The 13,575-nt window shown below is 56.1% G+C and overlaps 1 protein-coding gene across 1 annotated transcript in view; it reads right to left on the bottom strand.

Moving 5' to 3' along the window:
* FGF18 (fibroblast growth factor 18) overlaps window positions 1-13,206 on the bottom strand; it is a 35,681-nt gene extending 22,475 nt beyond the window's left edge. The window contains exons 1-2 of the mRNA XM_055325275.1: window positions 12,623-13,206; window positions 12,415-12,451 (exon numbers count right to left, since the gene is read on the bottom strand). Coding sequence (XP_055181250.1) covers window positions 12,415-12,451; window positions 12,623-12,654 — 69 coding nt within the window. The 5' untranslated portion in view covers window positions 12,655-13,206. The remainder of the gene's footprint in view (window positions 1-12,414; window positions 12,452-12,622) is intronic.
* Window positions 13,207-13,575: the final 369 nt, after the last annotated feature.

Here is a 13,575-nt window from a genome sequence, read left to right as displayed (position 1 = left end):
CCATGAAAGCTGGGGCTGTCTCCTTCTTGGTTTGCTGCTATATCCCCAGCATGTAGCACAGGAGAAACTCAAAAATTTGTTGAATGCATGAATGAATGAACAAATGAACATTGAAAAGATGTGGAGTCCTGTCATTTCATTTACTATTAAATTAGGTTTTATATGCCCTGCTAAATGTCTGCCTGTCCCTTCCCATCTTAACCATAAAGCTGAACAATTCTCAAAGCCCAGACAGCATTCTTGGTTTGTTCTGTGTGCCCATGAGGTCTGACATGATGCTGGGCACACAAGACCTCACTCCCATGAGAGCATGGCCTACTCAGCCCATCACAGAGCTCTTGGATCCAGGGCTGCCCAAGCATCTGAATCACCTCTCAATCGTGAGCTCCCAAGGGCAGGGACCGTGTTCTCCTCATTGCTACATCCCATGCCCACCCCAGGGTCTCTGTCCTCAAGCTGACCTACACATGTCCCCTGATGCTAGCCTGGGCCTGGCAGGCATTCCAGCTGGATCATATTATTTATCCTTCACTATCATTGTCAGGGCAGAAGTATTATCCCACATCACAGATGAGAAAACTGAGGCCTCGAAGCTGAACTGACAAGGTCCCAGAACAAGCAATGGCAGAGTCAGCCCCAGTTAAAGCCTGTCTTCCAGCCCCACATTGCAGGGTCCCACTTGCCCCACCAGCGCAGTCAGGAGGAGGTCCCGGGGCCAGAACCCAGGGTGTGCCCCTCCCTCACTCAGGGACCTTACCAACCCTTCTGTTCTTCAGCTTCCTCACCTAAAAAAATGAGAGAGGTGACAACAGCCCCCACCTCATGGGCTGTTATGCAGATAAAATGGATAAAGTCTTAGAACAGTGCCCAGCACAGAGCCAGTACTCAGGAGCCTTAACTAAGAGAACACACGGGTGCCCTTTCAGAGGCTCACAAGGAAAGTCCTGCAGACAGAAGCCTTTCTGGAAATACAAGTAGCCCGCACTCCCAACCCTGCAGAGAGGGCACCTCTGCACACAATCGCAGTCTAGGAAGACGCTATTGCCTCTGAGTCTCCAGACAACCCAGCAACAGGGAAATGCTTGTCACCTCCACTTAACAGATGTATAAACGAGGCTCAGAGAAGTTAACTCAGTGGCTTGGAGCCACAGAGCCAGGGGCATGGGGCCTGGCTGCCGGCCAGCCAAGGAGGCATACCCTTCACTCCCATTCTTCTTGATGGCCAGCCCCTGTCACCAATTCACAGCCAGAGTCTGACACCTGGGGCCCACCTCCTCTCATATCTTGATGCTCAGGGAGGGAAGAGCTCCAGCACTCCATGAGGTTTGCACCTGGTGGGCATGTGTCCTGAAAATCACCCCCCACCCCACCCCACCCCCCACCCCCGACTCGTGGCCCTCAACCTCCCCTCAACCTCCCTGGAATGAGCTCCCAAGGTAGGCTGGGCCCATCCCCTCCCCCAAGGGCCATCCTCCAGCCTCCTTTCCTGCCCTCCAACTCTCCTCCTGCTCACAAGAGACCTTATCGACCAGAGGTCAAACCAATCTCCTTACCCTGGGTCCCCAAGGGGAGCTGTCCTGCCCCAGAAGCCAGCCTCCCATTAACGATTTTCTCCCTGGCCCACTGGACAGAGGCAGTGCTGGTGACCCAGGGTCAGCAGGGGCTATCCGGTGGCCCTTCCCCAGGATGTGGGGGGAACAATTCATCTTGCCCAGCTTCCACCATTTAAGCCACATTCTGTGGTCACATCCTTCCCAAGGGAGGCAGCAGGGGTGGCTTCTGACACATAAACAGAATCCATCCTTCTGATAATGCAGAGAGACCCCTGGGTTTCCTGGGCAAGACCCTTGGGGAGCCCCAGGCATCTGCGTAGGTCAGGTCTTCTGCCCAGGGCACCCTGCTCCCTCTGCCCAACTGACACCTTCCCTCAGGTGCCTCCTCTGGAAGCCTTTCCTGGTCCCCACCCCCGCAACCATCCCACACACAACTGGGTTAGGGCCTCTGGGCACTATTGTAATGGCTTATCATCCCCACAGTGCAGCTCACCCTGGGGTCTCCAGCTCTGGCAAATGTTTGCTAAATGACTGTGGCTAGGATTAAGGAAACCTGAAGGCCAAAATCAGTTCCACCACTCACCACCCAGACAAGCAGAGTGCTCCACAGAGGGGTGGCAAGGGGCATTCTTAAAGCTATCAATTGCCAAGCTTTCCTCTGTTCCAGACACTCTGCCGGAACCTTTATATGTGGTACCTCCTCAGCCACTCTTGGAGGTGGGCACCAGTTAGAGCTCACTTCATAGACTGGACCTTTGAGGCACTTCTCCAGGGCCACGGGAGCTGGAATGTGGGCAAGCGGAGCACTAGCATCTGCCTCAGGAACATCCTCTTCCTCCTGTTTTCCTGCTCAGAGTGGCAGGTGACCTGGCCTGAGAGGGGTCCTGTCTTCCAGGCTTTCCTGGAACAGTCAAAGCTGCTCTCCACTGGCTAACACCCCTCCAGGTGCACAGTCATCTGGGGTGTTGAGAAGCTGCAGCGTGAAAAAACGAGACTACTGCAGCACTCACAAGGGAAGCAGGGTTGGCACGTTCAGGACGTGTCCTTGGGTGGAGGAAGGCACCTTTGTTACTCTGCCTTCCCCCACCCCAGCTTCTCTTTTGGGTCTAAGTAGCTTTTCCCACATCAGGATGGCCTATAGTGGGGTCCCCCTGCAGCCTAAGGTCCCCCCAGTGCCCCCCAGCCAGCCCCTTCCCTGCCCTGAGAGCTTGGGCTCTGGTGGAAACATTCACTTCCCAATCCAGGAATTGCACAGGGGTGACAATGGCCTGACAGGTTCAAATCTCCCCCAAGGTGTGCTGAGATCGCAGGCTCTGGCACAGACAAGGTGCCCAGTGGGACACAGCGCCCTGCCTAGGGCCCGGCCTACACTCTCATCCTTGTGGGGCACAGCTCTCTAACACACACGGTGGGGCCGGTTCCAACATCACAGTCTGCCTGGCTCCCCACTGCCCACAGCACAGTGTCCATTTGGGGGCCTTCAGTGTCCATTCGGGGTCCTTCCTGGTCCATTCGGCCAGCCTCTCCTACATTCTGCACCTCCTCCCTTCACCCTAGGGGTGAACCATCCATGGGATGAAAAGAGGCTGGGGTGTTCTCAATGCCAGCTCCCAGACATCAACCCAGGCCCCCTCTTACCAGGGCATCCATCAGCCACCCCTGCTCCCTCTGGTTGAAGATTCTGGCTTCACTGACCCACTCATGCTCTGAAGACATGTCTGGGGGTTTCCTATTTCTTCCCGGGCCACACCCCCATATTCCACAGATGTCCGCCTCACCACGCATCACTTCTGCACACACGCTGCATAAACGCACACACACCACACAGCACACATTCAACAAGATGACCAGCACTAAAGTGACCTCAGGGGTTGCCGGGCTCTACCCCAAATCACCGAATTATTTTATTTCTTTAACCCTTGGTTTTCTCACTGGAAGAATGGGGACTGCATATCATATTTATCCCAGAGAAAGATGGTATTAGTAACAACAGCCACAAATGTTTTCTTTTTTCTTTCTTCTTGTGTTTTGAACAGCCACTACTTATTGAGCATTTCCTCCGTGCTAAGGACCACTTTAGGTAAATTGCCTTCTGTAATTCCCAGAGTGGCCCCATGAGTCAGTACAATTACTGTTCCCATTTCACAGACGAGGAAACTGAGGCTGGAGAGGTGCCATCACTTGTCCAAAGTCACACACTTGTGAGAAAAGAAATCAAGATTCAAGTCCCTGTCAGCCGAAAGCCCAGCCTCTCCAGCACTTTGCCCCGACCCGCCTTCACTCTCCCCTCCCTCCACCCCTCCTCCCCCTCTATTCAGGATGGCAACTGGTTCTGGCCACAAGCCATAGTTGGGGCAGGGACTGGAGAGGGATTAAACATGAAAGGGCTGAGGGCCTTGAGCTCACTCCCCCTACTCCAGAGGAGGATGGGGTCACACTGCCCCCTCCCGCCCAGGTCCCCATCCTTGAGGCCTCCTACAATCCATGCCCCTGTATCCAGGCAGCCTGCCCAGAAAGGGAGGGTCTCCTGGGTCCCCGGAGGGGCAGCCCACAGATTCCGGCCACATTCCACCACCGCCTGCCTCCTCCTCCAGCGGTGGAGGTGCTGCCAGCCCTGCGGAGCGCTTTCGGAGCTTCTCCAAATTCTCAATTCACCCCTCTGGGAGTGGTCCCTGGTAAGCTCAGCCCCACTCTCCACACCCCAAAATGCAGCTCCCCAAACTCTTCCTAGAGAGCAGGCCTGGACTCAGGCCTGGGAGTTGCTGCCAGCCCCAGTGCTCTGTGGGTTACTAGCCGAGAGGGTGAAACTAACGTTGGCTCCCACTTGCTGGGCACTTGCTCTGTGCCAGGGCCTGAGCTAAGCACATTGCCGGCCTGGTCTGCTTCCTCACACAACCTGGGCAGGTCAGAATGATTACCATCGCTAGGACAAAGGGAGACACGGAGAGGCCAAGGGGCATACCCACGTCGTACACAAAGCAACAGAGCCAAGGTCTGAACCCATCTCTGGCTCTGGAGCCCACGAATTTCTCCCAGCTGGCATCTGCAGACAGAAAGGGGAGGAGGAAGGCGAAGCCCATCCCGGGATATGAGTTTGGCTCAGATGCACACTCCTGTTCACCCCTCAACCCCAGGCTTCTCCCCTCTGTCTTGTCATATCCCCACACCCAGCCCAGCCAGAACAGTGACGTTGCAAAGGGCCTGTCCCGACCCCCAACCTGTCCATTAAGCTCCCAGGGCTATCAGTGTATTGACTGGCAGGGCTGAGGCATCGGCATGGGAGGGAGGTGCTGCCACCCAAGGCACCTGACTAGAAGCCCCTCTATCCACACATCAGCCTTCTCCATACAGATCGTCAATATGGGTGTCTCTGGCAGTCAATCCTGACGCCAGCCTGGGGAAGCAGCCAGGATCCCTAAAGACTCAAGCTCCCTTCTTTTCTTTCTTTTCCCTTTCCCTTAAAGCACATGGGTGGGAGAGTGGTCCTGCCTGCCTACAAGATTATAAACAAGCCCTTTATTCCAGCATTCAATGCCCACCATGGCCTTTTACATCACCACTATTCCTGAACTTCATGCTCTAACTGGCTTGGAGTACCCAGAGCACATCAGGCTGTTCCCTGTTTTCATGCAGAGATGTTCCATGTGCCTGCAATGGCTTTTCCATACAGGTTCACAGTGTCTTCACTCAGTTTATTCCTAATCTAAGGTTCAAATGGAGCATCTTCCCTGGTCAGATCCTCTGGCCCCCAGCCTGGTTTCATGGCCCCTCACCAGAGTACCCATGGCACCCTTGAGCCCCTATCCCCCTGCACAGACCCCTCAGATTTCTCTCCTATCCCACAGGTTAGGATAGGTCCTGAGCCCCCTTGCCCCACACCTGGTGTCAGAAGGGTCCTGAATCCAGATCCCTGGCCCCAGCTTCTCTGGAGCCCCTCCACTCCTGACTGAACATTCATCCTGCACACCAGGTCTGTGCCATGTGCCGTAGAGCCCTCAGGATGGGTCCAGCCTCCCTTGACTTCCAGGAACCATGAGCTGGTAGACAAACAGGCCTCTAGACACACCAAAATCAAATGCCTACCTGCAGCTCACATTTACTTAACATTAATAATGATCCAAGTGCTGTGCCAAGTACTTCCCCCGGGGCGACCACAGTTCACCCCTATAGCAACCCCAAGAGGGGGTGCTACCCTAATGCCCACATTAAAGATAAGCCACAGAGAGGCCAAGCAATTTGCTCAGTCATGAAACTATGAAGTGATCAAGACAGGGTGTGATCTAATGGGCTGAATCCAGAGCCTGAGCTCCTATGCATCCCTGTGAGCCCCATGGAGAGCACCCTGGGTCATGTGACAGTGACAAAGTACAAAGGGGCTCTAAGGCAGAAGTGGAATGGGGGTGAGAGAGGTAAATAAAGCTGTGCAAAGTGGCAGTCATCTCTTCACAGGGAACACTTTGAGAAAAAAGCTGAATGGATGCCTTCTTGGCATCCCCTCTAAAACCCAGTCCAAGGCCACCCATGCAGCATGTGTCCCATAAATGTTTGCTAATGAGAAGCAACATCATAACTGAGTACCTACTGCATACCTAGCCCAAGACATGACTTCAATTACACCTCCCAACAGGTCTGGGAGTGGTATTATCATCCCTATTTCCCATGTGATAAGGAGGCAGAGACTCAGGGAGGTTAAGGATCTTGCCCAGGCCCACACAGCCTGGGAGTGGTGCAATGAGGATTAGGTACAGACCTAAGTCCAAAGGCTGTGCTCTCAACTTCGACAAGAGGAGCCCTGAGGCCACTAATGCAAGGAATACATCCTCCCCAGCCTTCCTCAGCACCCCACAGAAGGGTATGGACCTAGTGCACAGACGGAGTAGCCAACTGAGCCAACAACTACTGTTACTCAGTTATTTCTGGAGTGCCAACCACTGTGCTACCTACTCTGTGTGTATTATCTCAGGTAGTCCCCACAGTGACCTGTAAGAAGTAGGTCCCTCTCATGACTCCAATTACAGGTGGGGAAAACTGAAGTGCAAAGGACAGATTGTTAAGAAATTTGCCCAGCAGCACAGACACGATGCAAACCTAGGCATCTCTTATGCTAACGCCCATGCACTCAAGCTCCATCGAAGTCATCGAGCTCACCTCACTGATACCCAGGTATGTAAACTGAGGCCCAGAGAGGGGGATCATCCAATGAGCCAGTGACAAAGCCAGGACGGATCCCAGGGGTCCAGAGAGTGTTTCTGCTCTGTGGCCCAAGGGAGGCTTGTCCTTGGCCCCATCTTTGGCACAGGAGCATTTTAAATGGCCCATGGGCATTATACCATTTAGACGTCAGAGCTATAATATCCAAACATCTCCCAGCCCCTATCACCAAGCCTGATTGAAGCCTGAGGGGCCAATTTACCCACTGATGTTCCAAAATAAGTCCCCATACTCAGCCTCCTCTGAGGCCCAGGGGCTCTCCCCCAGCCTAGGGCCACCCTGGCAAGGCCCCTGGCACTGCCCTATCCTTGTGTGTTCAACCACAGTCCTTGGGAGCGGGCAGCAGACCGACCCAGCAAAAAAATATGAGCACACAGATATGGAACAGAAAGCCCCTGTCCTCAGAAAGGAACCAATCCACATCTTCCCTCTCCTAGTCACTGGAGGTGACAGTGCCCTGGGAAGGGGAGCTTACCACACTGATATGGGTAAGGGGGCAAGGGAGCCCTCCCAAAACAAGAGACACAGGGGCTACTGCCCCTGCCTTGCACTGGCCCCTGCTCTACATCTTTAGGAAGCAGAGATTGGTTGGTTGGTTGTTTTCTTTCCATCTTACCACGTGCAGAAGCTGACTCTGGAGAGGTTAAGTAACTTGCTCAATGTCATACAGCAAAGATATGGCAGTGCGACAACTGGAACCAGGATGGCACACTCCAGATCCCTCATACTGCTGTTTAATAAGCCTGGAGCCTAGTGCCAGGTGACCCAGAGTTGAAGCCAGTTCTGCCTCCCTCTTGCCATGTGGCCAGAGGCAGGTTATCTCATGCCTCTGAACCTCACTTTCTTGTCTGCAGAATTCCCTAATTCCAGGCTGGTTGTGAGGCTTAGCCTCCATGATGTGAGAAAGTGCCTGCCTGTCACACAGTAAGCACACAACACCTGGTGGTGCCTACAAGTATTGTTGTCAGCCTCACATGCCTGCACCCTGATTACCCACACCTATATCTCTCCTGCTAGAGGATGAGGTCAGAACCAGAAGGTCCTGCTGAGGCTAGGAAGTCTCCTCCCTGGCACCCTCCATTTCCCTTTAGGGGCCCAATGTGCTCTCAGATCTACCCCAAGCCAGTGTCAACTGGTGGTGCTAAGCACAAGATATTTTAACAATCTACCTCCTTATCTCAGAGTGGGTAACCAGCTCTGGGGCTACAGGAATGCTGGCGGGGTTCCTTCCTCCTCTTTGCTACTAGGAAAGAAGCTGAGAGGAGAGTGCCGAATCCCCCAGGTCCTACCCTCCAAAACACCACCCCTGGCTCTGGGACCCTTTCAATTCAGAACATTCTAGGGAAATCAGGGCCTGTAGACTCCGAGTCAGGAGTGTCAGCAGAGACACCTATCCAGGCTCTGACCATCTGCACCATGGGGACCCTAGCAGTGAGAATCCAAGGGAAGCTCTCACTGAGAACCCCTAGCATGCCTCTTGGAACTCCATTTCCCCACCAGTATTCTTTCTGAATAATTTCAGTGTTCTTCCTGAAAAACTCTGTCTGGGGTCATGGAAAGAACACAAGATCTTGAATCCAGAGTCTTGAGTCTTAGCATTGTCCTTGAGCAAATTCCTTCTCCACTCTGTGCCTCAGTTTCTCCAACTGTGAAGTAAGAATATTACCCCTCCTACTTCAAGAGGAAGAATGATAGGAAGAAGGAAACAAGCTTCCAGATGCAAGAGCCTTGGGGTCTTGCTTAGTTGGACAAAAGCAGGACGTGCAAGGCCCCTGTATTTCTCAGGAGGTAGGTAGGATCACAGAAACTCAGGTTTATCTGGCACTCTCCCTTCTAGAATGGGAGCATCTTGAGGCCAGGAACTGACTAGTCTTGTTCTCAGGGCCAGCATGAAGCAGGTTTCTTTCTTTCTTTCTTTCTTTCTTTCTTTCTTTCTTTCTTTCTTTCTTCCTTCCTTCCTTCCTTCCTTCCTTCCTTCCTTTCTTTCCTTTCTTTCTTTCTTTTTCTTTCTTTTTTAAGATTTTATTTGTTTATTCATGAGAGACACAGAGAGAGAGAGAGAGAGAGAGAGAGAGAGGCACAGACACAGGCAGAGGGAGAAACAGGCTCCATGCAGGGAGCCTGACATGGGACTCGATCCCGGTACTCCAGGATCACACCCTGGGCTAATAGCAGCTCTAAACCGCTGAGCCACACCAGGCTGCCCATGAAGCAGGTTTCTAGCAAGTATTTGTTGAAGGGACACCTGACTGGACAGATAGATGGATGATGTCACCCCATTTTAAGAAGTTAAAAATGCTACCCAATAGACAGCTTCCCATCCTCCTTGTGTCCCAAAGCACTTGGTCTCTGGCTTTCCTATTCTAACCAACCAGAAGAGAGATTCTAAGCCTCACTGAGGAAGCCAGATGTGGGGGGTGGCCAGGCCAATGGGGGGCGTGGAAGGAAACTTCAAAACTTGAACACACCGTGCAGTGGGAGAGGAAGTGGAGCTTGGGAGGACAAGGGGTGGGTGGTAGAAGCCCCCCTTCCCTGGATCGCCTCAAGCCTGGCCTGTCTGGGGAAGGCCAGGACCTAGCAGAGCCTGGCGGTAGGAACAATGTCAGGCAGGTGCCGGCCAAGCTGCGTGAAAGGCCCAGCCCGGTGTCATTGTCAGCGCTCAGCCAAGTGCAGAAAAGCAATTTACTGGTCACGCCGCCTGCTCCCCTCGGAAATTTTTAAAATTCTTCCGATTTGAGCTATCCGCAGTGTCCCAAGTCGTGTGGAGAAGGGATTTTATTAAATTCCCAGCTTCCTGCTTCCTGGGGTGGCCAGCAGGGGCGGGGTGGGGGGAGAAGGCGGGGCTCACCACATGAGGGGCCCAAGGGGAAGGCAGTGTCTGGCATTGACTGTTGTGCGCTCGCAAAAATGTGGCTGGAGGTGGGGGCACATTCTGGACCTGAGGGCTGATGGATGGGAAGAAAGGAGGAGCCCAGAAACTCCATTGCTAAGAATGGAGCAGTCCCCCAAACCAGGGAGGTAAGGATGGGAAGGGCACAGGTATATCTATTTCTCAGCAGAACAAAGCACCCTCCCAGGTGAATGAAAATTTCTAAACCTTCTTCCACACCTATCATGTATCACATCAGCCTCAAGGCCACCCATTTCACCAATGACGTAGCTAAGACTCACGGAGGCAAGATGAAGCTGGGGCTCCAGCCCAGTCCACCAGACTCCACAGCTCTGAGCCCTTCCCGCCATGCAGGGAGGCCTCCCCAGCCCCTGCTCACCCAGGGAGCTCCTGTCACCCTCTCTAAGCGTACCCTGGCAGAGAAGTGGCTGGTCTCCCTATGCCTGCCCAAGGCCACCTCTGCAAGGAGCAGACTTCACACTCCCAGCCACCAACACTTGAGGCCTACCCTTCACCTCTACCTCTAATGGCCACTCTACCTTTGTTCCTAGGGCAAGAATGGGCACCTGAGGCTGCCATTTCTTTATCTTTTAGGAATCATAGGTGCTTTTGAAAATCGGTGGGGGAGCTGAGAGCCCTCTCCACAACATGAGCAATCAGGGCACCATTTTGACGTAACATATCAGGAACCTGCCTTCTCCATAATCCCATCCTTAGATACTCTATGGGTGCATGGACTGTGGGTTAAATATTAATATATTTAATGGTATTTACCATCTCATGGCAGTTTAGGTGGGGAAAGGCTGAAAAGAAAAGAAGAGGTAAGAGGAGGGGGAGAGAAGGCTCCATCACCTGCTTAAAGTCCTAACCCAGATGGACCACTCAGCTCTTTCCTGGGAGGCTAGTTCTAGCCTAGCTCTGGCCAGAAGATAGAAGTGGGATGCAAAGTCCAGGTTCTCTTCCTCATGCTTCCCTAGAGAACACAAGGCAATGCAGCAACCCCTCCTGGGCTCTGCTTGAAGGAAGAAGAGGTAGCAGGCATCAGGAGGCTAGAGCAACACAATCACAGATCTCTCTACCTCCATGCCCATCACAGCATTCCCCCATCCCCAGGTGTAACACATGGGGAAAAAGAGCTCTCACCCAGGTCAGGCAAGCAGATCCCCTGGAGTGACCCCGGGGGCCTGCCCTCTGCTTGGGGACTCAGCTGCAAATCAGACAGGCCATGCCTGGCACTGGCCTCTCTCTCTGACACCGGCCATTCCCCACCCCTGCCCCCACCACCACAGGGTCACATCTGCTTTGGCAAACAGCCAGTTTTAAGTTACTGACTTCAGTTATATTGATTCAAGGAGTCACTGGGGACCTCAGCCTGGCCAAGGCTGGTGGAAAGAAGCCATCAGTCCGTCCGTCCGTCCGTCCGTCCATCCATCCATCCTCACAGCCCCCAGCCCCAACTAGCTTCCCCCAGCCCAATGATGGTTAACGAACCTCTCCCAGGAGTGGAAGGAGAAGTAAGCAGACCCACCACCACACCAAACACTGAAAGAGGCTGCGGAGTCTCAACAGTACTCAACACACACAACATTCCTTATGCCATAAAGCTGGGAAAGTCACCGTCTTTCCTGCTCAAGGCTCTTTTGGGGGCACCACTGGAGCCCAAAAAGCTAAAACCTAAGCATCCTCTCTAACCCCGAGAGGACACCTGCCTTCAACTCAGAGGGGGAAGGGGCAGATAATCTCTTTTGGCCCCAATCCAGCTCCTCCTAAGGCCCCTCCCCTGCAGCTCTAGGTGGGTGGGGGGCTAGGGCAGCTGGCACTTCCTATTCCCCTTCCCTTTGCAGCCCCCCCCCCCATGCTGAGGCAGCCCTGGTCTGGTTCTAATCGGGTCTGAAGTCTCTCCCTCCTTTCCCTCTTCTCTTTCTCTGCCCCCCGCCCCTTCCTTCATTTCCACGGCTTTGGAAGCCAGAGCGTTCCAACTGTCTGCGTGCCAAGACCTTCCCGAGTCTGAAAGCTGCTGAAGTAACAGATCAGATTTTAGCAAGTGCTTTCCAGGCTGAGCGCCAAGCCCTCTTCTGATTCACAGAGAGCGAGCGAGCGGGGAGCAAGGCGGGGAACCAGCCGAGGGCTGCACCACCTTGGGCGAGGGTGTGCGGAGCGTGGCCCATTCCGGAGCGGCTTCGTGGGCAACGGGCCCCTCAGCCCAAGCGCCCGTCTCTGCTACCTCTCATCTGGTCTCTCCTAGACCCGTCTCTCGCCCCGTCTCTGTCTCTCTCCGTCTCTCCCCTGCAAACGCCTTTGAAACCACAGAGTAATTTACAACTGAAGCTTTCTCCCTGGACTCCAAACCCATTCGGCTCAAAGGAGCCTTTTTGTTTGGAAGAGCGAGCGGAGATATTAAGGGACGGTTGGCAGAAAAAAACCCCAGGTCGCAACTCCTCGCCGGTTGTGGGCAGGCAAGGCGCTTGGAGCCGGGCACACTGCAGCGGCTGAGTCCGCTGGCTCCACGGATCTCTTCCCAGCCCAGGCCGACAGGGGCCGCGCCAGTCGGAGCCCTGCAGCAGAGCCCCCGGCCCTTGGCTGGTCCCCCGCCGGCGCAGGGCGCGCGCGGAGCCGCCCTTTGGCGCCCTGGGAACAGGTGCACTGGGCTCGGCGCCCAGTAGGGGTGGGGCACAGGGAGGGGGCGCGGCCCAGGGGAGGGGGGTCGACCTGTACCGCGAGGCAGGGGCAGGGGGAGGCCAGAGTCGGGACCCTACGTACCTGTACCTGGAAGCACAGCAGCAGGAAGTGTAAACACCTGCGGGAGAGAGATGGAGAGGTGGTCAGTGGGACTTGAAGGAGGGGGGCGCGCGTACAGACAGACGGATACGCAGTCGGAAAGTCAGACGAACGGCCGGGCGGGCAGACAGTCACAGGCACACGGACAGACGGCCAGGCAGGGTAGGCAGCCCCGCGCGCGGGCGCTTACAGGCAAGTGCAGGCGGAGGGCGCTGAATACATCGCTGGGCGGGGGGGAGGCGGCGGCTCCTAGCCCAGCCTGCACATGTCCGCTCCGCGCGGCCGGGACCGGGCGCCTCCGCCGCCGCCGCCGCCGCCGCCGCCGCTGCTGCTGCTCCCTCCTCGCCGGCTGCTGCTGCTGCAGACTCTGCTGCTCCGGGGCGCTCCGCGGCGCGCCCTGCGGCATCAGCGCCCCGCGCGGCTCCTCCCGAGCGCTGCGCCCTCCGGGCTGGCGCGGGGGCTACGGGGCGGCCGCCGCGGTGCAGGAGGCGCCCGGCTGGTGCGAGGAAGCTCGCTCACTGCTGACCGGCCGGCCGTCCGTCCGGGCGTCCGCGGGAGGGCGGCTGCTCGGGTCACTCCGGGGGCAGCATGCGCGGCGGGGCTGCGAGCTGGGGCGCGATCTCCGGCCGGGGCGCGGGGCTGTGCGGGGCCAGAGGTCAGCGCTCCAGGGCCGGGGCGCGAGGCTGCCGCAGGAACGCGTCACGGCCGCACCGTCTGGGCGCCCGCCGGCTCATGTCTCCTCCTCCGCGTCTCTCCGGCCGTGCGCATCGCCGCCTCCCACCGCTGGCGGCGGCCGGGGCGTTTTCTACGCGCGGGCGGCGAGGGGGCGGGGGGCCGGGGGCGGGCCCGGGCCCGAGTCGGCACAATGAGGATGCGGGGCCCGGGGGCTCCCCCCTCGGGGCGCGGCCGGACGGGCGCTCAGCTCGGCTGGGTGCGCCGCGCCCACATCAAAGGCGGCCCAGCCTGCTTGCCTGCCTGCCGCGGCCTCTCCACTGCCTCCTCCTCCTCCTCCTCCTCCTCCTCCTCCTCCTCCTCCTCCTCCTCCTCCTCCTGGCGGCTCGGGGTTGGAGGGAGGCGCTCAGACTCTCGGCGACGGGACCGGCAGCTCCGAAGGGGCAGAGCCCGCGAGGCTGGTGAGCTGGT

Source organism: Nyctereutes procyonoides, unplaced genomic scaffold (genome assembly GCF_905146905.1).
Source record: "Nyctereutes procyonoides isolate TBG_1078 unplaced genomic scaffold, NYPRO_anot_genome, whole genome shotgun sequence".
Lineage (NCBI taxonomy): Eukaryota > Metazoa > Chordata > Mammalia > Carnivora > Canidae > Nyctereutes > Nyctereutes procyonoides.
This window is presented reverse-complemented; position numbering and strand designations above follow the sequence as displayed.